General features: G+C 52.6%; 1 protein-coding gene across 3 annotated transcripts in view; it reads left to right on the forward strand.

Annotated features, from left to right (window-relative positions):
* Positions 1–24,383, forward strand: part of FBXO25 (F-box protein 25) — a 51,338-nt gene that overhangs the window by 18,964 nt on the left and 7,991 nt on the right. For all 3 annotated transcript variants that reach the window (XM_021694235.2, XM_021694233.1, XM_021694234.1), the window contains exons 3-7: positions 7,408–7,511; positions 8,599–8,648; positions 10,999–11,091; positions 21,544–21,637; positions 22,422–22,606. In XM_021694235.2, coding sequence (XP_021549910.1) covers positions 7,408–7,511; positions 8,599–8,648; positions 10,999–11,091; positions 21,544–21,637; positions 22,422–22,606 — 526 coding nt within the window. The remainder of the gene's footprint in view (positions 1–7,407; positions 7,512–8,598; positions 8,649–10,998; positions 11,092–21,543; positions 21,638–22,421; positions 22,607–24,383) is intronic.

A 24,383-nucleotide genomic window follows, 5' to 3' on the forward strand; every position in this document is an offset into this window, starting at 1 on the left:
AGGGAACACCTGTAGGACCATTATTTTGAACTCTGTGTCAGGTATTGAACGCTTCATCAGGTAAGTTACTTATCTTTGTTTCACTAAGGTTTTTTTTCTCAGGTTTTATTTCATGTTTCATGCATATGACTCTCTCTTCATTTTACTTGACTCGCCGTGAGGGTTTTTATGCATTGGAGGAAACCGTCAGCTCTCCCAGGCTTGATGGGTTGGGCTCGTCTAGGAGATGCACCTTCTCAGTCGACCCTGCCCTCAGTCTTGGTTACCTCGCAGATCTTTGTGACTGTCCAGGCAGCCTCTTGATTCTTACCAGCTCCCAGTTGAGAGTGCTGAAACCAGTCATTGCTCCAGGGGGGCGGATCTCAAGCAGCACCTCCCTTCAGGCTGATGGGCAGCCAGACCCACGGGCAGCCGTTTTTAAAGCATGTGAGTGTATATGGTGCTGAGAGACCCCAACTCAAGCCCTGCTGGCCACCAGAGCCAGGAGATCTGGCGGTGTCCCCTGTGCGCCAGCCACAGAAAGCATCCTGCCGGATGACTGGACAAGCTCCTTTCCAGGTGAGGCAGGAGAGCAGAGATGTTCCCTCCAGCCCCTGTCTCTGGAGGGCATGTCATTTGGCCCCGAGGTGTTAGATTGTAGGCCTGCCCCCCAGGCCAGTGCCTTATAAAGCGCAGAAGAGCCTCATTCCCACAAAGTCTGTGCTGGGCCGCAGGGTGGGAGAGTCTGCACACAGCCATTTCTCACTGTACTCGGCCTTGTGTCCACGGCTTTCCGAGCTAGACATTTTGAGGGCTTGTTTCAGATGCAGGCCGTGAATGTCAGGGTTCCCCATGCAGGTTCAAATCCTCTGCTCCTCAGGGACAAGCTTGTGTGTTGCTGCGCTGGGTTAGGGTTTATGGCGAGATCGGGTCTCAGCCTCTCCCGCCTGCTCCCGTGGAGGTTTTTCTCATTCACTCGATGTGTGAGAGTTGCTCAGCCTTTTTTCTACCCCTGAGGAAATTGTTCCGTAGGCCAAAGAGCCTTGATATGTGCAGGGAGGCCTTGCATTCAGGGCCCTCCTGTGTCGCCACCTCGAGCCAGAATGGAGGCAGTCTTCACGAGGTTTTACAGTGTGTTTCCGGACCAGTGGGACGAGTTGCTTCCCCTGGCTGCTTCTCAGGTGCACTTTGTAATTAACATCCCTGCCTCTAAGAAAAAAATCCGATTTCTTATTGGTGTCACCAAATTTATGTATTTAAAAAATATCAGTTTTATTTCTTCTAACTAATTTTTAAAGCATTTTATAATATAGTCCTTTACAGGTCTTAAAATTTTCTGTTTGCATTGATAATTTTCTTCTTGTCATTGTGAAATTTAAATATTTGTACTTTGATTTTTCTGATAAGCTATCTTGTGGTTTATCTTGCTGATTGTTTTCTGCAGAGAACTAGCTTTGGATTTTTTAGTGCTACCTTTTTTCTAGTTATTGGTATTTGCTTTTATCTTTAGTAATTCCTTTTCTAGCTTTTTATATTGTATGTCTAAGCTATTTACTTTCATTAGGTTTTTATGTGTATATATATATATATATTTATATATTTAAACTACATTTCCTGGTGCTGTGATTTCCTGTGACAGTTGTTTTTCTGGGGTCGCATGAATTCTGACGTATGTTTCCTGTCTTCTCAGAGGTGTGCTTCTCCTACTCGGTATTTGTGTCTGATTTTGCTTGGGGAGCCCATCCCGAGCTCTTTTCCTTCTGAAAGCCGAGCCGTGCCCCCTGCACTTCCTGCTCCGTCTGGCTTCAGTTCCCAGTGTTTCAGACGTCATTGGATCTGTACCCTGGTACCCGTGGATACTCTCTTGTACATACACGTAGAGAGCCTGTCATCTTGAGTTTTGCTCACCTTCACCGCTTCAGTACTTAGCACATCTTTTCCCCTTATTTTCACCTTGAAAGTGAAAATCGTTGTATCGTACTTCGTTCCTTCCGTTTGGTTCCTGACGTCAGCTCCGTACAGTAAATAATGCAGTTTCCTGCTGACCTCACGCCCCATCCCTGCACCACCCTGTTAGTGGTGGTTCTCTGTGGACATTGTCACGTGACATGACATGCCGTGTTGCGCCCCATAGTCCTACAAATAAATACATGTTATTTGCTCGATAGCCATTTGTCTCTACCTGTCTCGTCCCGTTTGTCTCCAGCATTCTGCTCCAGTGTGGATTCTATAATGGATCCTCACTAAGCTCCTGGTCTCGCCGCTTTCTGTGTTGGTGCACGTTCATAAATTTCATCATGGCCTTTACCCTATATGTCTGTTTACCTAGATATATCTGTGGCTCACTTGTGGCTCACTTGAATTTTTTGACTTAGTCTCCCGAACCTGTTTCTGGCCTGTGATCCCTGCTACGCCACTGCTGTGGGGTCTGCTTCTTCATTACAGGTTAGGGCCTGCGTTGTGACGTGAGGTTGGGGGGACTTGATAGGGTTGGTGGCTGTGTGAGTATCATGGCTGGTGCTGGGAGTCTGTCGTGAAGGGCCACAGCCGGAGGCGGTGGTCTGCCCCGTGTGTGCAGGGCATCAGCGAGGGCCAGGGCGTGCTGGCCCGCCCCGCATTCCACGCTTCCCGTTCACAGATGTCGCGGCCGCTGGAGTTGGACTACCCGCCAGTCCCTCTCTGGGAAAACTCCATCCCGAACCTCTGCAAGGCCACGTTTTCCTTCACTAAACCACATGGTGTGTGGGGGCCAGCGCGTCTCCTTGCTGGGTGACCCGTGGGGCTGCGTGGCCACCACCCGCCCTACGCCCCCTTCCCGTAACACGTCTGCGTCAGAGTCCTTCAGTGTGTTGTGGGAAATATTCAGGAATAAAGTGTTAGCCCCAACAACAGGCTTTTAATCTTGTCTTAAAAACTTAAATAAATTGGACTTTTCCTTTTAGTATATTTTTGTAAGAAAGACCAATTGCTGATGCAAGAGTGACCTTAAATAGGAAAATGAGTACATGTGGACATTTGGCCAGCAGGAGAAGATAATATATAACCCTTGATCTTTTTTAAGAAAATGTGTGGATAAAAAGCTAAGTTTCACAGGCAGCCATTGATGAATTGATGTAAAACTGAAAACCGTCACCAGGAACTGTGAGAGCAGAGATTGTGGCACCGTTGGGGAGAGGAGCTAAAATGCCGTCTATGTCCTGCTTCGACGAGGACGCACAGCTCAGGGACTCTGACAGAGATGCCAGAGGCCGTCAGCCTGGAGTCATTTGTCAGCGATTATGTTTGAGGGCTTCATTGTGCTTTGTTTCGTTTGGCGTAAAAGTGACCACATTTTGTATCTGAGGTTTGCTTTGGTTTGTTTCCGATGAGGCATCACCTCTGCTGAGTTTCTCTCCCAACATCTTGTGTATTTGATAGTAGAGTTGGTAGAGTGCTTTTAAGACCAATATTGACCTCAAGGAATTTTAAAGCGTAGGCTGTTGTGTTAGTTTTCTGTGGTTGCCATAACCATAACATCGGTGGTATAGGAGCCAGAAGCCCAAAATGCAGGTGCGGACAGGCTCCGAGGGGGATCCCCAGCTTCCGGTGTTTGCCGCAGTCCTGGCGTCCTTTGGCTGGTGGCCACCTCACTCCAGCCTCTGCCTCCACCATCACACGGCCTTCTGCCTGCCGGTCTCCCTGTGGCTTCCCCTCTGCTCTTGGAGTTAGGGCCCACATGGTTAATCCAGGATGATTTTATCTCAAGGTCCTTCCCTTAATTCCATCCGCCAAAGGTCCTGTTTCTAGATCAGTTTGTGTTCAGGATTGGTTCTGGTCCAAGACCGTGAATTCACCACCTCCAGGGACACCCCAAATCCAGCGCTATTAACCAAGCAGTTCCTCCTGAAGAAGAACTGAGGGCTGACTGAGCAGCTTCCACACAACAGAGCTAGAGACCATGCAGAGAGTGAACAGAGGAGGACATGACGGTGGAGGGACCCCCACCCCCGGTGCTGTGAACTACAGCGGGGAGAGAGAGAGAGACCGTGAGCACATGCATCCGCCCCAGGGCACAGAAAAAAGCCACAGTTGAAAAGGTCAACTAGCTTATAAAAGAGACACCCTTAAAATTGTACCAGACTGTGGAGAGCTTCTGGAACTCTCTGGGGCTAGGGCTGGTGAGCCTCATGGCTTACGTTCCCCTCCCCCTTGATAGTGTGGATGGGAGCAGGGTCCAGGTGTCCTGACAGGCCTGCCGCCTCTCCTAGCCCAGGTCCCTGACCCCCACCAGCCCCAGCCGCCCCAGAGAGGTGGCCCCAGCACCGTGCACACTGGGACACCCCTGCACAGTGGTCACTGCATCCTGGAACCCTCCAGACCCTCGCCACCTTGGCTTCCGATGCCTTGCTCGGCTGCTCCAGGGCCTCCCAGCCGCCCCACCAGGGCGCCCCCTGCGCTGAGCACCTGGGACATCCCGGCTTGCACCCACTCCACCGTCCACTGTCTTGTCAGCATGCCCCCTGCATGGACAGCCCAGGGGCCCCCCAGCCCGTGCCCACTTCAGCTATAGAGTCCCGCCAGGGCACTCTGTGCACAACCTGGAGTGCCCTGGTGGCCCCCCACCTCAGCTGTCCCGCCAGGGTGCCCCCTGCACAAGAGCCCAGAGCCTGCATCCTCGTGGGCTCGCTTCCCCTCACGTACTGTCCTGTCAGGGTGCCCACGCGGGGGGGGGGGGTCCTGGGACCCCTCCGTTTGTAGCCACTTTAGCTCCAGCTGTCCTGCCAGAGTACCCTCTGCGTGGGGAGCCTCGGGGCTGTCCCTGCCCAGTCCCACTGGAGCTCTGGCCATCCCACAGGGCGGCCCGGCACAGAGAGCCCCACGACCCCCGGCCTCCGCCAGCCACAACTCCATCCTGCCAGCCAGTCAGCCAGCATGCACGATACCATTCCCTCAGGTTTAGGATTCATAAAAACACACGCAGAAGGTCCAGCAGAATGGTCGACAGAGGACTGTGCTCCGGAAGAACAAGACACAGCGTCGGTGGAAGAACGACCTGACGCAGAGGTAAGCCGTGTGCCTGAGGGAGAGTCTAACGGTCGTACAGATGCTCACCCGGTTGGAGGGAAGGGTGGGTGAGCTCAGACCTTCCGCGGAGGCAGGAAATGCAAACAGAGCCAGTCGGGGCTGAAGGATACAGCAACGGAAAGGGAGACCACGCCGAAGGGTCCACAGCAGACGAGAGGATGCAGAAGGACAGGTCAGGGATCAGGGAGACGGGGGAGTGGAAAGCACCCAAGCTGAGCGCAAGAAGAGGAAATGACATCTGAAACGGAAGAGAGGCCGAGGGATGTCTTGGACACGTCCAGCGAACACACGTGCCCGTTAGAGGAAGGGGAAGAGGTAGAGAAGAGGCAGCACTGGTTATTTTCCGGGCTCTTTATGGTAGCCGTCCTACGAGGTGGGAGCTGCCCGCTCACCGTGGTTTGCATCTGCGCGTGCCTCGTGGCCGGTGGTGGGGAGCATCTTTTCAGGTGCCTGCTGACCACCAGTGCCTCTTCCTCGGGGAAATGTCTGTTCGTTCTGCTCATTTTTAATACAGTTGCTTGGTTTTGTTGTTGAAGTTCCGCTGACTTTTAAATCCGGGTTGGTGATGTTGATCTCACTCGTGAAACCAGAGGTAATAAATAAGAGCATTTCCTATGGAACTCGGTCGCTCAGTGGCTTATGTGCACGTGAAATGGAACGATGCAGTCAGCATCCAGCACTGTTGAAGTCATGGTTTTAAATGTTGATTTTAATTTTGGAAGCATTTATTTTTCTTACCCACTTATATTTATGTATGTTTTTACCTGACAGTATAAAAACCACTGAAGATACACTTTGTGAAAATGGCAACTAAGTTTCCATAGAGCGGGCATTTTCTCTTGATTATCCGTGTGGACCATGTGGGGCATTGTGGCTGGTGTGGCCCCGGGGCCTGAGTCCGATGAGCACCTCACTGCCCACATGGCCAAGCGGGTGGACTCCACCCCCAGGGGCCACGCTCGCACCGTCTGTGATACACCTGCTGGAAGGACGCGGCTCCCACAGCCAGGCCTGCCGCGTGTCCGCGGGATGGAATGGGACTGTTCCGCCGGCCGATGCGGGGGGTCAGAGGGCCTCCCCCGGGGCAGGGTCTGGGTCAGGTCAGGGCCCGCCTGCTCTGCCCCCTCGTCCCGCAGGCTGTCGTCTGTGTGGCAGCCGCTGCTGCTCTTCCTTGGTGTGCTCATGACTGTAGTTAGGAAAAGCTGAGCTTCGCGTTCAGGATCAAGTCAATGACAGCCAACTCGTGTAAGACCAAGTGTGATGCCCTGGGACCAGCCGTGTCCATGAGTTCCTTTCTGTGGCACCTGCCACCGGATGGGAAGCTCCGCATGTTTCTGTCAACGCACTTGTGCCCGTCCTGCTGAGTGGCCGCGTTGTCAGAGCAGGCTGGTCTCCTGACGTGATGAATGGACTCCCCGGCGCATGGAGGAGCTGTCACTGCTTTCTTGTCCCATGTGCTGGGAACCAGCCGCGCCAGCCCTCGGCCTGAGGCCCGGGCCCGGGCCTCCGCCCGCCGGCTCGCCGCCTCTCCACGGAGCCTCCCCCAGATTCCAGACCAAAACCCATCCAGTGCGAGTGTGTTGAAAATAAAAATTGTGTGCACCTTTACCTTGGACGGGGTGGACTGCTGTATGCAGTTATTTTTTTTTTTTAACGATAAATTACCTTTTAAAGAAAACGTGTTCAAGTTGTTGAGTTACTGCCTTAAATTCTGTTTCCTTCTTTTAGCCAAAAAAAAAAAAGGAAGGAAGAAAAAAACTGGGAAAGCTTTTAATTAGATGTATTTGAGTAGGAAAACGAACATTTCCTTTACCTGCCTTCAGTTAAGCGCCTTAACAGTTAGCATTGTTTGGTCCATGCTTCATAAGAAAGCGTTCCTATGCAGTGGTGGTTTTGGTTAAGTCTGTGAGCCTGGAGGGGGTGCAGGAATGTGGGATCAGGAATTGGCACATCATGAGTCCGTGTTGGGCATCCTGTTCTCCCACGGTCCTCTCTCTCGAAGTGTTTGTAGTATTGTTTGGAACGTCTGTGTTGTAGTGAAGTCTAAAGTCTGAGCCTCCCTTGGTGGCGCCTACCAGAACCCCTGGGAGAGTCTGCTCGTGTTCCGCCCTACCTGGTCTGACATCCTCAAAAGAACCAGAGTAAATCTCAGATTCCTCACAGCAAACAACAGATGAGACTTTAGCTTTGTAACCTCAGACTTGTGATAGGCTGCTTTGAAAGTTACTGGTAGTTTTCAGAATTCAACACGATTTTTGTTTTGGTCTCCTGAATTGCAAACCAATATCACCTTCTTTTTATAAAAGAAAAGCCAAATGAAGATCTCCCTGTAAAAGTATTTAATAAAATGTGTCTTTATTTCAGTATCTTAAATAGTGACGATGAAGAAATATTCAGTAATGAAGAGCAGGAATACACATCCAAAAAGAGGAAAAAGGATCATTTTAGAAATGATACAGATACTCAATGTAAGATCATTTTTATTAACAATTTTATGATATTTTACTTGTTTAATGTATTGATATACTGAATTGTTTTGACAATGCTATTTTAAGAAATAAAGGACGATGCATGAGTGACAGCTCTCTCTGTCCCGTGTTGCCCACTGACTTGGTTATCAGACTGTTTGCAGCTTCACCATTTAGTAAGATCTGCAAAAACCATAGCAAAACCCACAAAGCAGCTCGTGCATCTGGAATGACTGAAAAATGGTCGTGAGTTCAGTCACCAGTTCACTCCCAAGCAAAGAGGCGAGACGGCAGGGTGTGTTGACTCTGGACTCCGGCCAGAGCTGGACTGGGACCGCAGGCCGGGCGGGGTAGGGAGGCTTCTGGCGGCAGCTCACCTGCGCGACAGGTCCCACTCCCCCCAGCAGCACAAGCAGGAGTCCTTGGCAGCGGTCGTAGGGTATTCAGGCTCCTGGAAAAGACGGGGTCCTGTGGAGAATAGAGTAATCACGGTCCTTGAAGCTTTGGGACTGAGTTACATGAAAAAGACTATAGTAGAAAAAGAAGAATTGTTAGGGTACACAGAATTAATGACTAATCATATTTTTATAGTTGTTTATGTTTTGATATTACTGTAGTTGTACATAGAGCTAGTTTTCTTCTAAGTTGAGAAGATGTGGTGCTGTCTTAAGTCATTTTTCATGTAAAGATGTTTCAGCACCTCTTTTTTTTTAAAGATTTTATTTACTTATTTGACAGAGAGACAGCGAGAGCAGGAACACAAGCAGGGGGAGCGGGAGAGGGAGAAGCAGGCTCCCCACCGAGCAGGGAGCCCGATGTGGGACTTGATCCCAGGACCCTGGGATCATGACCTGAGCTGAAGGCAGACGCTTAACGACTGAGCCACCCAGGCGCCCAGTGTTTCAGCACCTCTTAAACTGATGTCGGGAAACAAAGCAGTTCTGTTGACATTTAACCAAGTGATAGCATCTCTTTATCTGTATAAGTCAGATAATTTTGTTACCATTTACAACTGTTGAAGTTCAGTAAAAATCTTCATTTTAAATGATTTGCCAGATTTTAAAAACAAAGTTAATTTTTATTCTAGGTTTTTATCGTGAGAAATGGATCTATGTTCATAAAGAAAGCACGAGAGAAGTAAGTATTCTGTTACAAATAAGAGTATTCGGTGGTGTTTCTGTTGAATACGTAATGTCATATTAAATACATTCTGTCTCTTGCAGCATGAACTCTCTGGCTTACGTTCTAGCAGATGAAAACCTAGGATCTTTGAAGTGGTGATTCGTGTGTGCATGTGTGTGCACGCGCACATGCGGTGTGTGGTTGGTGCCCCACTACAAATCTGAGTCAGCCGGAGGGCTGTTTCAGAGCAAGGATTGGACATTTTCTCCCTCTGTCTCCCCAGAAGCTGCTGGGGTGAGCCTCTGGTGTTGCGGGCATGGGTCCTTGCTCTTGTGTGTTAGGGGCGCTGAGAACAGTGTGGCCCCCATTTAGAACCGCTGTGACATTGTGGTGAAGTCCGACCCTGTCCAGAGCAGTGCGAGCCCTTCCCGCCCCTGCTTCTGCCAGGTTGGCTGCAGCTTTTCTCGGAGCCGTGGACTGTTCACTCCGACTCCACTTCCTTCTCTGCTCAGTACCCAGGGACGCTTCCTTCCTTTCGCTGCCTGAGACACTCTTTCTTTGCCTGTCCGCAGCAGTTGGGGAGCATAGTCTAGGAAGTGGTTGTTTACCATGGATCACTACTGCATGTTCCAGGGTGGGCCCGCTCCCCAGAAGCACAGGGGCTAGCTTCTGAGCCGGAAGACTGATTTGGCCTCGTTCGTGGTGGTTAGGGCTGCTGTGGGTTTGACGTCGCTCCCGGCTCACACACACGCTGAGTGAGCTCTGTCAGAGGAGCGCTTGACGGAATCTGACGGACTGGGGCTTACGACTGACTGCTCAGTACTTCCTCTGCTCTGTGTTACCACTCCCGTTACAGAGCAGAGACCATCCGGGAGAGCCTAAGCAGCAAAGGGAACCTGCTCGTGAGTCTGCAGCGGTGTTGCGTGGGCCCTGCGGCAGGGACACAGCCAGGCTCGGGAGGGTCTGGGCTCCCTGCGCTCAGCTTCGTCTCTGGGCTGAGCACCTGATACGGACCAGGTATCGCCACTGCTTGTCTGCGTGGCCCACTGTGGCTGCCCCACAGCCTCTGAGGTTCCACGTGTGGTTCCAGGCCCCCCAAACGCAGGCGGGCTCGTGTGGCCCAAACAAGTGTTTTGCAGTCTGTAAATCAGATTTAATTCCCCAAAAAAGAAGAGGCCGCTGTGACATGGGTGGCTGCCTGGAAAGGGGTCTCCGTCTCTACCAGTATTTAGAGTTCCGTTCATTGAGAAGATGGAAATGTCAGCGGTGACTGACTTCAGATTATAATCTATAAGTAACCTTTGCTTCCTCACAGCTCCCAGGAGAACAGTTTGCATGTAGTAGATACTCATTAATAATGTGTATTGTTTTAAAAATGTGTTTTGTTGGTTTGTGCACATATAAGGACTGTTCTTGGGATCTGGGCACAAAACCAAATCAACCTTCATGGGGCATCTTTGGTCTGAGACTCAGGTGTGCACTCCAGCTGTTTTGCTAGCCCCTGTCCCGCCATCCATTCAGGAGGCGAGGGTAATCTGTCACCACATGTTTCTAGGACTATCACCAGCTCGTCTAGCCCCACAACTGTGACTTGAAAATCTCTGCATACCCTCAGGATTTCAAATGCGGAAACTTGAGTTTGAAATGACTCCTGACACCCAGTGTACAATCCTGTGCAAACCAGTGTCGACTGTAGGGCCCATCATGAGGGACACACAGCTGAAATAGATGGCAGGGTTTTCAGTACTGAAAACACGTCCCATGTGTTCATCTGTCCCCTGGGCTCTGGGTCCTGTGGGTCAGACAACCAGCTCCTGGGTGTCACTGCCAGGCATCCCCTCAGCTCCCCACCTGGAAACCACACGTAGTCGCCCCCCCAGCCCTGGGCCTCGGGCCTTGGTTTGGTGCATAGGGCGCCCACCAGACCCGCGGGGCAGGGGGCTCCCTGCAGAGGAATTGGGTGTTCCTGCATGTGTCTGTAGCAGACCCATCTTCACAGTAGCCGGGCAGATGGTTTGTGCATCTGTAGGTGCTTATAGCCCAGAACACATCCCATTGTGATTTCAGTTCCCAGCTTGCCCGCACAAGAGAAATCAACAAGATATTTAGTAAGCATTTGTCTTTGTCATCGTGTCCATAGTGCTGGAAGAATGGCAGAGCATAGTGTTTGCATGATATGCGACTTGTATTTATTTAGCATTGCTATTTTACTCCATGCTAATCTAAACGTGGAATAAATCATAAAAACAAACGCCCTTTGCAAAAATTTAAGAAAATTTGCACAGACTAATTCACATTAACTGTCACTTTATTTTGACTGATTGACTGATTATGGATTTCAACTGTCTTGTGTCTGTTTTTCCAGAGGCACGGCTATTGTACTTTGGGAGAGGCTTTTAATCGCTTAGACTTCTCAAGTGCAATTCAGGATATTCGAAGGTTCACCTACGTGGTCAAAGTAAGTCTTCTATTTCAAAAGCCATTTTGAGGACACTTGATGGTCTGGGTTTTGAAGGTGACGAGTGTACATATTCAAGACGCTTCTGGCGCTGGTGCTAAGTTGTGTTTGTGATGGCAGGCAGAGCACGAGGAGTGAGCTCAGGAGGAGACGGAAATAGTGGGGGTTTCTCCCACGCTGGTGCCCCTCGTCCCACGCGCTTTCTCCTGGGGCCGCCCCATGTTGCCAGTTTCACCCAGCCGCAGGCGCAGGTGCATTGCCGTGGGAGACCCGGGGGGTGAGCACAGGCTCTTCCCGAGACTCTGACCTGATGGTTTCACCTGCATTTTCCACTCTGTGTCCCCCACAAGCGTGAGCTCTGCTCCAGAGACAAGCAGCGAGCTGGTAGGAGAAAGGGGATTGACACAGAGTGGGTCTCCACAGAGGCCTGGATTGCACCTTGATGGCACTGATGATCTATTTGTAGAGGACATTTTTATCTTGGCTCAAAAAGAATATATATCCTATGTAATGTGTATTACGGGCAAAGTTTCCTTAACGGCTTCTAGGGAATTAAAAGTGTTAGTGGCAGGACAGAAATACTAGGGTTAAATCACTTTACACCTAATGTAATAGTACCTGTTTGGTTTGGCCCCAGAGCTTGCCAGGGCGCCGTGTGTGACCAGTGTGTGGGGGCCCGTCTGCTGCCCATGCTTCCCAGGAGTCCCGCTCTCTGGGCTGATGGGGTGTATCCTTTTTTTTTTTTAAAGATTTTCTTTATTTATTTAATTGACAGAGAGAGAGGCAGCGAGAGAGGGAACACAAGTGGGAGAGGGAGAAGCAGGCTTCCCGCTAGCAGGGAGCCCGATGCGGGGCTCGATCCCAGGACCCTGGGATCATGACCTGAACTGAAGGCAGTCGCTTAACCGACTGAGCTACCCGGGTGCCCCGATGGGATGTATCCTGATGTGTGCCCTGGCCAACAGGCATGTCCGTCACTCACCTCTTCTCTGGGTGAGGCACTGCGATTGGACTCAGCCGGTTCAGGGTGTCGAGAGTCCAGTGGCCAGGAAACTGTGCTGTGTGTCAGCACGGAGGTCTCTGTTCAGTAACTATTTCTCCGCACACCCTCTTAGAGTTCAGGCCGTCCTGAGGTGTGTCTTCGGCGCTCTTGAGCACCTTCACGTCGAGGTAGAGGGACTTCATTGCTGGGTCAGAGCTGGGACTCCACAAGGGCACGAGCACTCTGTGCTCTGACAAGGCAGGTCTGTGGGCCAGAGTCTGTCCTTCCTGTCACCCGAACCTCCCCACGATGTGTTCGTTCCGTCTGCATGCCACACTCTTACCCGCTGACGAGGACTTTCACCTTTTTGAAAATGAAAATACCTGCTTTAGCCTCATCCCAGCAGTAAGGGCTGTGAAACTGTATGTTTCCTCTGCTGGTTGTTTTCTGATACATAAAAAATGCGTAAGTATAAAGTTAAAATGTACTGCGTGCATTGCCGACTGAAATGGTCTCGTGCCCTCCTGGAAGTACCACATGTCTCTGCGTCGTCCTGCGGAGATGGTGAGTGAGGAGCCTGGTGACCTGGGGAGGTGCTGAGACCGTGTGCGTGAGGCTTGCCCGGCTCCGTCACTGCTCGGCGGGAATCCTCACCTCTCACCCCCGACCCCTGCCCCTCGGCACCCCCTTCAAAGGCCAGCAGGGCTGCCTTCCAAAGCCCACTTGCTATGTACGCCTTCTGCTAACAGCAAGGACAGAAGCCAGTGCTCAGGGATGCATCAGTGTATTTGCTGCTGCGGACACGCTGCGCATCTTAGCCCCCTGCCCAGCCTCCGGCACGTCTCCACCCACGCCGGCTCTCCGGCTCTCCCCCAGTTGCGTTCTGTGCTTTCATCTCTGGATTTGCTCGGGACCCCCTGGACCCCACTCCGCTCGCTGCCACCTTCTCCACGGAGATGCGGGGCCTCCTCCGTGTGCTTGGGTGCTTTCCTTGTTGCCCAGCAGGGCGTGCACTCCGGAGAGGGGCACGTGCGCCTTGACCTCGCTGACAGCAGACAGCCTTGTCTGCAGGAGCCTCTGCTTGGGGTTTTTGTGCTGCTTTACATGTTTATAGCAACTCTTCCTCGCCAGCAGCTAAGAGGATTCTCGTGGACTTCTTCCCATAATTAACACTGAGCCGTCTGCACCCATTAATGTTGGAACACATACAAACAAGGTGTGAGGTGGCATTGTGTTTGAAAATCCTTGATAGTTTCCTTATGTTTCTAAAGGTATTCAGTGATGGTTTCCCTGAGGATTTGTATGAAAGAAATTAAGAATGTGTACTTTTCAATATTCTGTATGAGATTCTCTTGTTCCCTTAAAATTAGCAATTTTAAACTGAGACTAATCAATAATTATTACACGTTTTCTGAATAAAATTTAGTATTAGTTTTACTAATTAATAAAAATTAGTATCAGTTTAGCATCCAATTACAAATGGTCTCAGTTGCTGAAGTAAAGATAAGTAGTTTGGAGTGGACGTGTGGACTTCGTTCTCACCGTGTTAGGTGTGAAAATTCTGTGTCTTCCAAAAACAGAAATCCAGGGGCACCTGAGTGGCTCAGTTAAGTGTCTGCCTTCAGCTCAGGTCATGATCCCAGGGTCCTGGGATGGAGCCCCGCGTTGGGCTCTTTGCTCAGCGGGGAGCCTGCTTCTCCTTCTCCCTCTGCCTACTTGTGCTCTCTCTCTCTGTCAAATAAATAAATAAAATTTTAAATAAAAATAAAAAAATTAAAACACAAGTCAAAACTAAGTTGTTTCCTCCACAATCCTGTGTGTAACATGATAAGCCGTTCTTGGGATTATCTGTTTATATTTGGATGTTTTTATATCTAGGTTACTTTAATAATTTTTCATAATTTTCATCTGATTTTGAGGAATAAGTGTCGTTTTTCCAAGCTGTACTCACTCCACTTTTTAAAGGAGAAGAGAAAATCAATTTTAGGTGCCGTGTTCTTCAAGCACGTGTAGCTGACTTAGAATCGGGGCTGAGCCGTTGGGTCCCTTCTGCACCTGGTGCTGGTGGGAACCGTGGCGAGTGACTGTGGAGAGGACCCGGGGAGGGCGATGGGGGCCAGTCCCACTCCTCCTTCGTGTAAGTGGGCGGGTGCATGTGCTCACGTCAGGCAGCCGGCGCTGAGTCCAGATAGCAGTGCTTGCTCTGGGCTGACATGGACACCCACATCGGCACACTGGGAAGTCGGCCCGTCCTCAGGCTACCTGCACTGGCAGGCTGTGTCTTCGTCCTTCCTAACTGGTGCCCATGTTGCTTTTCGTAAACGTGCTGCCGAATATCAGCTTCAGGCTCACTGGCCGTCGTGGTGTCACACTGCTCTTAACACTTATCTCTAACTCAAAACCAGCTTCTTCCTGTTTTAATAGTTTGTGAAAATTGTCCTGGCCGGTTTACTCCTTAGCATAACTTATTGAGCTATTAAATTTACTCCCAGAAAATCAATGCAAACTGAAATATTTCACTCAGTAGTAGTTTTTCTTTTATCAACTGTTTGCAATTATTATTTCAGAACATGCCCTGAGAAATTTCCTTATTGATAAAGAAAAAAAAGACAAGTCAAGTTACAGCTTAGATTTGACCCTTGGTGAGTGAACAGTTCTTTTATTTATTTATTTATTTTAAGATTTTACCCATTCATTTGACAGGAGTGGGAGCAGGAGAGGGAAAAGCAGACTCCCCACTGAACAGGGAGCCTGACACAGGGCTTGATCCCAGGATGCTGGGATCACAACCCAAGCTGAAGACAGATGCCCATCCACTGAGCCACCCAGGTGCCCCTGTGAGCAGCTCTTAATATCTGATCCATAATTCAGCTCACATTTCATTTATCCCATTTATAAGTCACGCATAAGTAAGTTAAATGCATTTTTGGTCAGTTTTATGAGCTTACTTTCAGTAAAATGAAGACAGATTTGATGGAATTTTGAAGAGCTTACTTAAGATTAACCAGACACTTGGAAACAGCAAGCCGGCAATTTCAGAGAATCTTCTGCACCAGATGCAGCCACACTCTGCCATAAACACTGGTCCTGTCTGTGAGTGAAGCCACATCGAGGGGGACGGCACAGGCCATTGCAGGCCCGCGTTGCCCAGGCACAGCCTCCTCCCGTGTGGGTGGTCGTCTGGAGCGTGGGGACTCAGCCTGCTTTGCTCACTGCAGAGCCACAGTACCCTGCGAAGGCCACCTCTATCACGGTGGAGTGAGGGCGTGCTGCCAGAGCCCTGGCAGCCCAGGTCGGCGGCCGTACAGACCCAGGGCCAGCTAACACAGAGCTAGTCCATCCTTGCTGGGAGCTCAGGTGGTGTCTCTCCTGTGGGCGTAACCACCCTCCACCTCCTGTTTCCTGTGGGGTCCCAGGCCCTCCCGTGGCACTGGGAGAACGGACCGTGCCCCCACCCCGGGACGGACGGTGCCTCTGGGGGCCAGAACGACGCCGTGGATGGCAGGGCGGTGCGCTGGCGGCAGGGGCGGCCATGGGTTGAAGGGCTGTGTGCCTTTTCCAGGATGTTTGTGAAAGCGGCAGCCGTCGAGCTCTGCAAACATGTTAGCTGTGCTGCGTTCCTAAGTAGGGACTTCTTGGGGGAGTCCCCTCAGAAGCACCAAGGGTTTACGCCTTCACTTGGGCTGCAGGGGGCATGTGCCTGAGGCCCACGGTTCTCTCCTGCGGACGGCTGAGGCCTCACTGCTATCGCTGGCCCATCCCTCACTCTCTTCTGCTTCCACGTGCTGACTCGCTAATCGGATAGTTTTTATCGGAATCGCTTCGTAGTTAGAAGATAGTACGTGCTCATGAGGGAGGGGCACACCGCCGTGGGATGCTGTGAGCCGCCCGCTCCTCCCCCTCCTCCCGCACAGGTGGGCATGCCCCCCCCCGTGGCCCCACCTACCCCATGGGTGGCCACTGTTCATTTTTCAGGTATTCTTCAGGAAATGTTCTCTTCAGTACACAAGTGTGCATACCTATTTACACTTCTGTGGGGACGCACAGAATTTTAAGTCCCAGGGAGGACCATGCCATATATTGATCTGTGATACCGAGAACACGGCTTGGACTCCTTTCCAGACACGTGCACTCCTTGCCCTGTCCTGCGTTTTCCCAGACGCCCGCTGTTCACCTCTGGGGGTGTCAGAGCTGGTTCGGAACATGTCGTACGTATGGACAGTTTGGTTGACTTAAACTTTACTTAAAACCCCTCACAGGAACATCCATTTTCCCCTCTGATGGTAAATTCAGTATTTAGCATATTCTTCCAGCTTGCGTTAGCCCGTAATTCCCAGCATAATGAGGCTGTGTCACCTGGCTTAGGAAGCTGTTCCCTCGCTCACCTGTCGGAATTCCGTGGGGCACTTTCATGAGGTCGAGGACGGGGTTGCGTACTGTGTCCTTTCTAGTTTTATGAAACTTGAGTGCGCCCTCCATGATTTAATTACAGAAATACTTAGCAATATTGCTAACAAACATTCAGCATTCCCCAGGGTTCGTTACCTGCTTGGGAAACAGGCGTGCCCAGGGATGGGACTGTTTGCAGACCTCCTGTCCGTAGTCTCTTTAGGCCCCGACTCATCCTGGGTTCCTGTGAGAGGAGTTTGTTAATCCCTTAGTCACACTAGGGGATGAGCAAATGTTAATGTTTATACATGTTTCTACATGGCTAACAAACGAAGCCATGAGGCTAGTCATTGAGAGGTGGGTCGTGGGAGATTCCAGTTCAGACGAGACGGTGTCTCACAGTACCGAGAGTCCCCCGGTAGCAGCGTTTCGCTGGAGAGGTGGGATTTTCCAAAAGTGCATACGGTATTCTGAAAGAGTATTTCAGCAGCTTCCTGGCTCAGAAGAAAGTTAAATGGTGGAAACCAGATTTCTGTAAGGGGTGGTTGAGTAACTCGACCAGGAGGATACAGCAGGTCGGGATTGTGCAGCTCTGCCCCCCCCCCCGCCCCCCAAGGAAAGATGCAGTGTGAACGGGCGGGAGGGCCGGACCCCCAGAATGCCCCGAAAGGCCCACGTCTTGCCCACGGTGCCCACGTGAAAAGTTCAGAGTTGTGGAGTTTTGTTTATGTCCTTTACTGGTGGGTACTTTGTTCTGACCTTCCATGTAACTGCTGCATTCGAATCAGAATTATCATGCTTTCCTCGGAAATAATTCTAAGTAGTGAATCTGTGGGGGTGAATACCAAACCCTGAAAGTCTATGTCCACATGGAGCCTTAAAATGAGAAGCTTGGGTGAGGTGGGAAGGGGCCTCCCCAGGAGCCCCCAGGAGCCCGAGGTGAGGGGGGGAAGGGCCTCCCCCGGGTGCCCCCAGGAGCCGGGGTGAGGCGGGCTGAGGAGGGTTCTTTGGATCCCGGGCAGCCGCAGGGCTTGGCTCCGAGCTTCTGGAGCTGAGACAACGGGTCTCCCGTGTTCCCAGCACCCAGGGCCTGGCGCGTGGCCCCAGCAGCCGTGGGAAGCTCCAGCGGAGGCTGACGGGGGACTGCGGGGTGTTTGACCCGCGGGAAGAACAGCCATGTTTTGTGCAAACTCCTCTTCCCTGAGGGCCCGAGCACGACTGTTCACAGTGTTTTGAGGGAGGACGGTTCCAGCTGCGGAAAGCTCGGATGCTCTCCTGAGGTGTCACGTGGAAGGTGCAGCCGGCGTCCGGGTCCAGGGTGACGGCAGCTTCACAGCCACGGCTCCAGACTGAGCCAGCGCTGGAGGACAAGTAGCGGAACCTGCGAAAACCTTCACTTTGGGGGAGGGGTGGACGACCCTGATGCCACTGGGGCCGGCGTTGGGACCCTTGCTGACGGGTGTGGACGGTCGGGGAACAGAGCGTGCCACTGCCTGGGGGCGCCCCCCAGGCTCTTCCTCGGTGGGCCTGTGTCCTGAGTTAGTTTTGAAGTTAGAATTTTTCCTGCTCTTGGAGGAAGGTTTTTTCAGGGGGTCATTTGTTTCTGTTTCCCCCCGTTACCAATCAGCTTTTCGTGTCTGTCTCGTCAGCTTCCAGAAGGAAGACCCGCCTCCCCCACCGCAGGGACCGCGGGGGCCGCGTGGGCTCCTGGTACCTGGAGCTGGCCCCTCTGTCTTCAGGCGGCTGCTTCCCCAGACCCTCGCGGCCTCGGCGCCCTCTTGTCCTGGACGTCTGTGTTCTAGTGTTACTTGCTTTGGAGGATGACCTCCTCTCTGTTTCCGGAGTGTCTCACAGATCCTTTAAATAGTGGGGTCATGAAGACAAGGAGAAAGACCTCTGTGGCTAGAATATCTTGTGATGTGAACGTTTCTGAGCTCTCTCCTAACCTCGGCCGAGGACTGTGTGGTATCCCCAGTTGATGCCATGGTGCACAGGGAGGGGCCGAGGCGGGTGGTGGGCAGGGAGCCTTGCGTCTGGGTTCAGTCTCATTTATTTACCGGGGCCCCCGGGCACATTTCTGAACCTCTGAAGGCTGCCGTGGGGGAGTGCGTTGGTTAAATGGTACCCTGCTCCATGTTGGCTGTGTTGGGATGATCTCTTCAGGGTGACTGAGACAAAGGGGCCACAGCCGTGGACAGGGCCATTTATGCGCCGAGATGTCAGGGTGGGGAGGGGTGCCTTAGGGCATAGGAGGGGCCAGGGGACACACACACTACCGCCCCAACGATGGAGACCTTGCCGTTCTTAGTTTTAAGAACTTTCCCTCTCAAGGAAAACAAGTGACTTTCCTAAATGTGTCCGTGACATCTTGAAATGGTGGCCTTTCGAACTGTTGAAAAGAACTCTAAGGTTCCCGATCCTGTTGAGCCACACTTTTGCTGGTTGCAGGTGAGTGATTGCCACGTAGGAACCCCACTCCCCGCCAAGCACCACGACCAGCGCCTGCAGATCAGGGGGTGCGTGTTCTTCCCAAAGTGGGCAAACGGGTCGAACGAGCCGCTGTGGGTGTGAATTGTTTGGTGACTTGGGTCACTTACTTCCTATGCTGTTAAATATTCACCACAAATTCTGCTGAAGGTACAAACTGGCTTGTAGGATACTCTAAATTTTTATTGGTTGTTTTACTGAATCTACAGTTCCTCCTCTTTTCAAGAAAACTGGATATTTAGAAATGGAGAAAGTTCATTCTTTATTATAGAACTTAAGATTCTTCACAAAAAGATGTCTTCTGTGTTCCTTAGCACAAAAAACATACATTCTTCTTAAATCTTCCTTACTGTCGATTCAGGAATCAGCTGTAGGCTACCACACCAGGTGTTTGCTAAATCATCTCCCCATAAACATGTTGGATTAAAGCTACTAGCAAAATATGTCAATTCTCCTAAGAACAAGATTCATTAAAGAGGAGGGACCAAGAAATGACAGTGTGGGGCCTCATGCAGATGCCTGTTTTTCTTGTTCATTGTTTTACTTTAGTAAAGAGTATATTTACTACAATATGATAGTATCACGAGCGTGTGTGTGTCTAGCATGTGACCGGACAAGTAGGACATTCCTAACAGTGTGTCGGCCGACGCGCCGTCCGTGGGTGTCTTCGTGGCCTGATTTTCTTCCTCAGAGGTTGACCCTTTCCGGCTTTTCTGTTTATCATTCTATCACCTTTGGAAGATAGTTTTATGATTTGTGTCTTTTGTTTAAAATTGTATATTAAAACTGTATGTAAATTTGAGATACTCATATTTCACATTCGGTATTGTGAGAGACGCCGGTTTTCAGTCGAAGAAAGTGCTCTTCAACTAACTTGACACTTTGACCTCAGCAAAATTAAATTCGATGTTTAGGTCTGACATTTTTAGTGATGCAGCATAAATTGAAGATCATGGTAGACGGGTACGTGTCGGCGTGGGAACACTGGGAATGTGGGCTTTTGTTCTTTAGAGGGCAGAAGCACGTCCTCCAGAAACCTGAAAGGTCCATCTCACGGGTCTGAGGGACCCAGCCCGGCTCTGTCCCCACACCGATACTGTCAGCAAGACACCCTGCATGATGACAGGGCCACCGAGGGGTCCAGTAACAAGAGTAAAATTGTAAATTGCGTCACAATATAATTTGAAGGAAATAGCGGTCCTTCTGCCGCTTCTAGAAGTCTGTGAATAAGACAAGAGTCCTGGGGAAAGGGGAGAAAAGGGACAAAGCAAGAAGTGGGAATCCCAACTCACAAACCGTGCGCTCAAGCCGATCCCCAAACGGGAGGCTTGTTTCAAACACAGTCTGTGTCGGGACGCCCGTTGGCCTCTGAGCAGAGGGACGGCGGGGGAGGGGGGTGTCTCAGGCCCCGAAGCCAACCCAGGACACCAGCCCAGACTGCGGGGGTCCAGGGTCGGGGTCACGGTTCTCCTCGGGCTCAGGACGGCTGGTTAGAACGCTCTGTATTACAGAGTTTCAGTTACATTCCTTTTTTGTTAAATGTGTGAGATTGAGAAGACTTCTAAAAATCACATTATGAAATTTTACGTCACTGAAGGCTCTCTGAAGCCGGCAGGTGGGGGCGACCTGTGGGTGATGAGATCTGGAGCCGGGGAAGGACTGGGCCTGTCTCAGGCTGGTCCGGTTTGATGTGCCCGGGGCTGTGGGTGGGGCCCTGCGGCGTGTGTCTGTGACCACTGCAGGAGGGGACGCCTGCAGAAGCGTCACTAGATGCTTTCTCCCCCGAAGATGGTTGCGTGATCGTCCTGTCTGTACCACCCGCAGTCTACGTGTGTTCCTTTTCTCCCTCTGGAAACCAGCAAGGTGAGCGGGAGGGCAGGTAGGGCATCCGTGTTCACGGAACCAGGAGGCAGGCCTAATTACTCACAGCGACGTCGACCGGGCGGGAACAGTCCAGGGAGAAGTGAGCAGGTGTGTTCCCACTTGGCCAGGGGGGCCAGCTCTGGGTTCCCTGTGTGGAGGGCAGCAGTACTGGGGTCCCCGCAGAACCAGTGCAGGACGCAGCTTGAGCAGAGGCGCATCAGGGAGCCGTGACGCCGCCACCCGGCCCCTCGGCGTCCTGTCCGGGGTGTGGCCATGGAGGTAGATCCCCGTGGGGGGTGTGGGGAGTCGGACGTGGTCCGTATGGGCACGGGAGGCGCTGGTGGGGTGGACGAGGGGCCTGAGAGGAGCGGACACGGGGACGCAGGGGCATGGGTGGGCAGATGAGGAAGGAGGACACAGGGTGAGTGTGAAGGGGACGCCAAAGGTCCCCTCAGCTGCAGAGGCCACGGAGACAGCCCTGTGGTCGGAACGCGAAGGGAAAGGTGGGTCCCAGGAACGTCTTTAAACGTTTAGGCAGCCTACAGGAGAACCTGCCTGAGGTAAAAGTGTCCTGGGATCTGCCCTTTGAAACCATGTCCCACCCTCAGAGACTACCGAACGCCATAGACAGTGACAGGCGTGGGGTCTCTGAAGAGGACAAGGCGGCATGGCGGCAGGGCCCTGTGGCTTCTGCCTGCACACTAAGTAACGTGCGTCCTTTCCTCCTTCAGCTCCTGCAGCTAATTGCGAAATCCCAGTTAACGTCGCTGAGCGGCGTGGCGCAGAAGAATTACTTCAACATTTTGGACAAAATCGTCCGGAAGGGTAAGTTGGTGACCGACGTGTCTGATAACCAGCGCAGTGTGAGGAGATGGGGCTTCTCTTCATTCCTCCGTCCACGTAACGCCGTCGTATCGGACGGGCTGTTCCTACAGGAGGATGAAGAACCCCCGGGTCTCAGGGAAGTTTCACCAGTCGCCTCAGCCGTGCGCCTCCGTAACCAGCGTGGCCTCACATGAGCCTGAGGCTTTATCTTCAGTCTGTCTTGATCGATCACTCGCCGATAGTAAAAGGAACTTTAACACTCACGCCATGAGTTTATGCGTGTGTGGGAATTGATCACGTGTGTAAGCTCCTTGGGATGAGTGTAAGGGAAAACAGACACTGACTGCCAGTTTTAAAGCCAAAATTGTCGATGCAACTAGAATCACACTATCAGGCAGTATTTGATGTTCTTTTAAATTTCATCACACTTGTGTCTCAGAAATGATGCCAGTTTGGGGTCGCAGTGAAATTAGCTCATTATTTTTATTGTGGTGAAAATGCACATACCCTGAGTTTTCCATTTTAATCATTTTTAAGCACACAGTTTGGTTGCATGAAGCACATTCTCCACCTGCCACCAGAACGTCCCGTGGTCCCGCACTGACCCCCGTCCCATCAAACTCTGACCCCTCCGCTCTGAGTGGAGTCATGTGGGGTCCGTCCCGTCGACACCACGCCCCCTGGGTTCGCACATGTTGGGCGAACACACCCCTTCCGTGGTGTGTCCACGGGTGGCGCTGGGTCTCTCTCGCCTTCCCACAGTCTGTGTTCTTGTGCGTTCCAGTCCTCGACGACCACCAGAACCCCCGCCTCATCAAGGACCTCCTGCAGGACCTGAGCTCCACCCTGTGCATCCTCATCCGGGGCGTCGGGAAGTCGGTGCTGGTGGGAAACATCAACATCTGGATCTGCCGTCTGGAGACCATCCTCCACTGGCAGCAGCAGCTGCAGAACCTGCAGGTCACTAAGGTGCGGGACGCGCTCTGGGTCACATGCGAGAGTCCTCAGCCCCCGCGGGGGCGCGTGAAAGACCCTGACCGCTTGTTGGAACGTTTGTTTTCAGGTGCATTTGGGCCAGAAGGCCCTGTGGTGGTGTAGATTGCTTTTGGGCAGACAGTGGGAATGGTCGTCGTGGAGAAGGGGGACGTCGGGGGCTAAGACACCCACCCCCGAGTCACGGCTGCCTTGTTCTGCCAGTGACTCCGCGCCATGCGGCGTCCATGCTGCCCCTTCCCTGCTGTCCTCCGGGGTTGTGCGTGGTTCTCGGGCAGAGTGAACGGGGGCGACCAGGGGAGAAGATGGTGCAGGTCACGCCACTGGTTCTGCTCGGGTTTGTTTATCCCAGGAACTAGTTTCACCCACAGGAGTGTTAACACTGTCGGCTCAGGTCCGCGTCTTGGGGTATTTTGTGCCTCCCTGGGGCTCTGTAAGAGAAAGAATAAACGAAACGTGTCTCTCAGGGCCCGAGAGGCGACCCATCTTCTCCAAACCGCCCTCCCGGCGTGGCAACGCTGCGTGCTCACCCCTGCGTCCGGGGCCCCACGTGAGAGCGGCTCTTGTTGGGAGTGACCGTGGGAAGCCTCAGCTTTGAGCCCTTTGCCGTGTAAACACGAGGTTTACAGAGGAGTCGAGGTTCCCTAAGTACGGCTTGAAGTTACAAGGGGGAGTCCTGCGTTCAGCGCCGGTGAGGCGGGTCCAGACGAGCCGTCACACATGTCCCCCATGGCTGAGGGCTGTGGTCGGGAGGTCCGACTGTGAGGTGAACACGCGCACAGTGTGGAAGCCTCACACGAACGGCTACGCCCCAGGTCCCACTGGTCCCTCACGTGGCCGGCCCGCATGGTGGTGCCACCACAGTGAGTGAGCTGGGGGCAGGCGGCCAGCGGGGCTCTGTGGTCAGCAAGGGAGCTTGAGGCTGGGAAGTGCACCATTTAGAGAGAAGTGTGTGTTCAGCACAGACGGGGGTGGGTGAGGAAAGACCAGAGGCGGGGTCTCTCCTCCTTGCCTCGGCCGGCTGGCAGGACCAAAAAGCCACTGGCCTCCTTTAGGGTCTTTCTGTTGTTGACACCAGCTTGGGGGCGGCACAGACGGAGGGCAGTGGTGGGCACGCCGTCCTGACGGGGCCCGGCCGCACGCTCGGAGCTGGCTCTCCTGTGGCCTCATGCCCTGGGCCCCAGCCGGGGGTGATGGTGTCTCCTGCGGTCACGCTGACTCCTCACACGCACAGATGTGGCCCCGTGAGCTCCGGCGGCCACTGCAAAACCAGGGGCTGAAGGCCTTTTGGGGAAGAGAAGTGTGTGGCCAGATGGGAGGGAGCCTGGATTCGGGGGGTCACTGTGTGCTGGGAGCCGAGCAGCCTGGGCAGGACACAGCCAGGACTGTGCGTGTCCTGGGGTCAGGCGAGCTCGTGCACGGGAGGGGCCTTGGTGCGAGAGTCCTGGGGCCTGAGCCCGGGGTCCAGCCTGTGGGGACAGACCCCTTGCTGTTGCTGTGTGCTGGAAGGTGGCAAGAGCTCCCTGAGGCAGTGACGGGCGGGAGGTGGGACAGCCCTCGACGGCCCCTCACGTGCCAGGTTCTCTGTCTTCGGTCCCCCGGGAGCTACGGCAGCGTGAGGGACCCGAGTGAGGACAGATCAGCTTCCACGGGAGCGGGGAGCACTGTGGCTGTTGGGCTAGCGAGGCCTCCCAGAGCCGTGTTCCTGCGCGCACGGCGATGCGGTTAAGGGGTTCATGTGGGAAATGGCTGA

Source organism: Neomonachus schauinslandi, chromosome 2 (assembly GCF_002201575.2).
Source record: "Neomonachus schauinslandi chromosome 2, ASM220157v2, whole genome shotgun sequence".
Taxonomy (NCBI): Eukaryota; Metazoa; Chordata; class Mammalia; order Carnivora; family Phocidae; genus Neomonachus; species Neomonachus schauinslandi.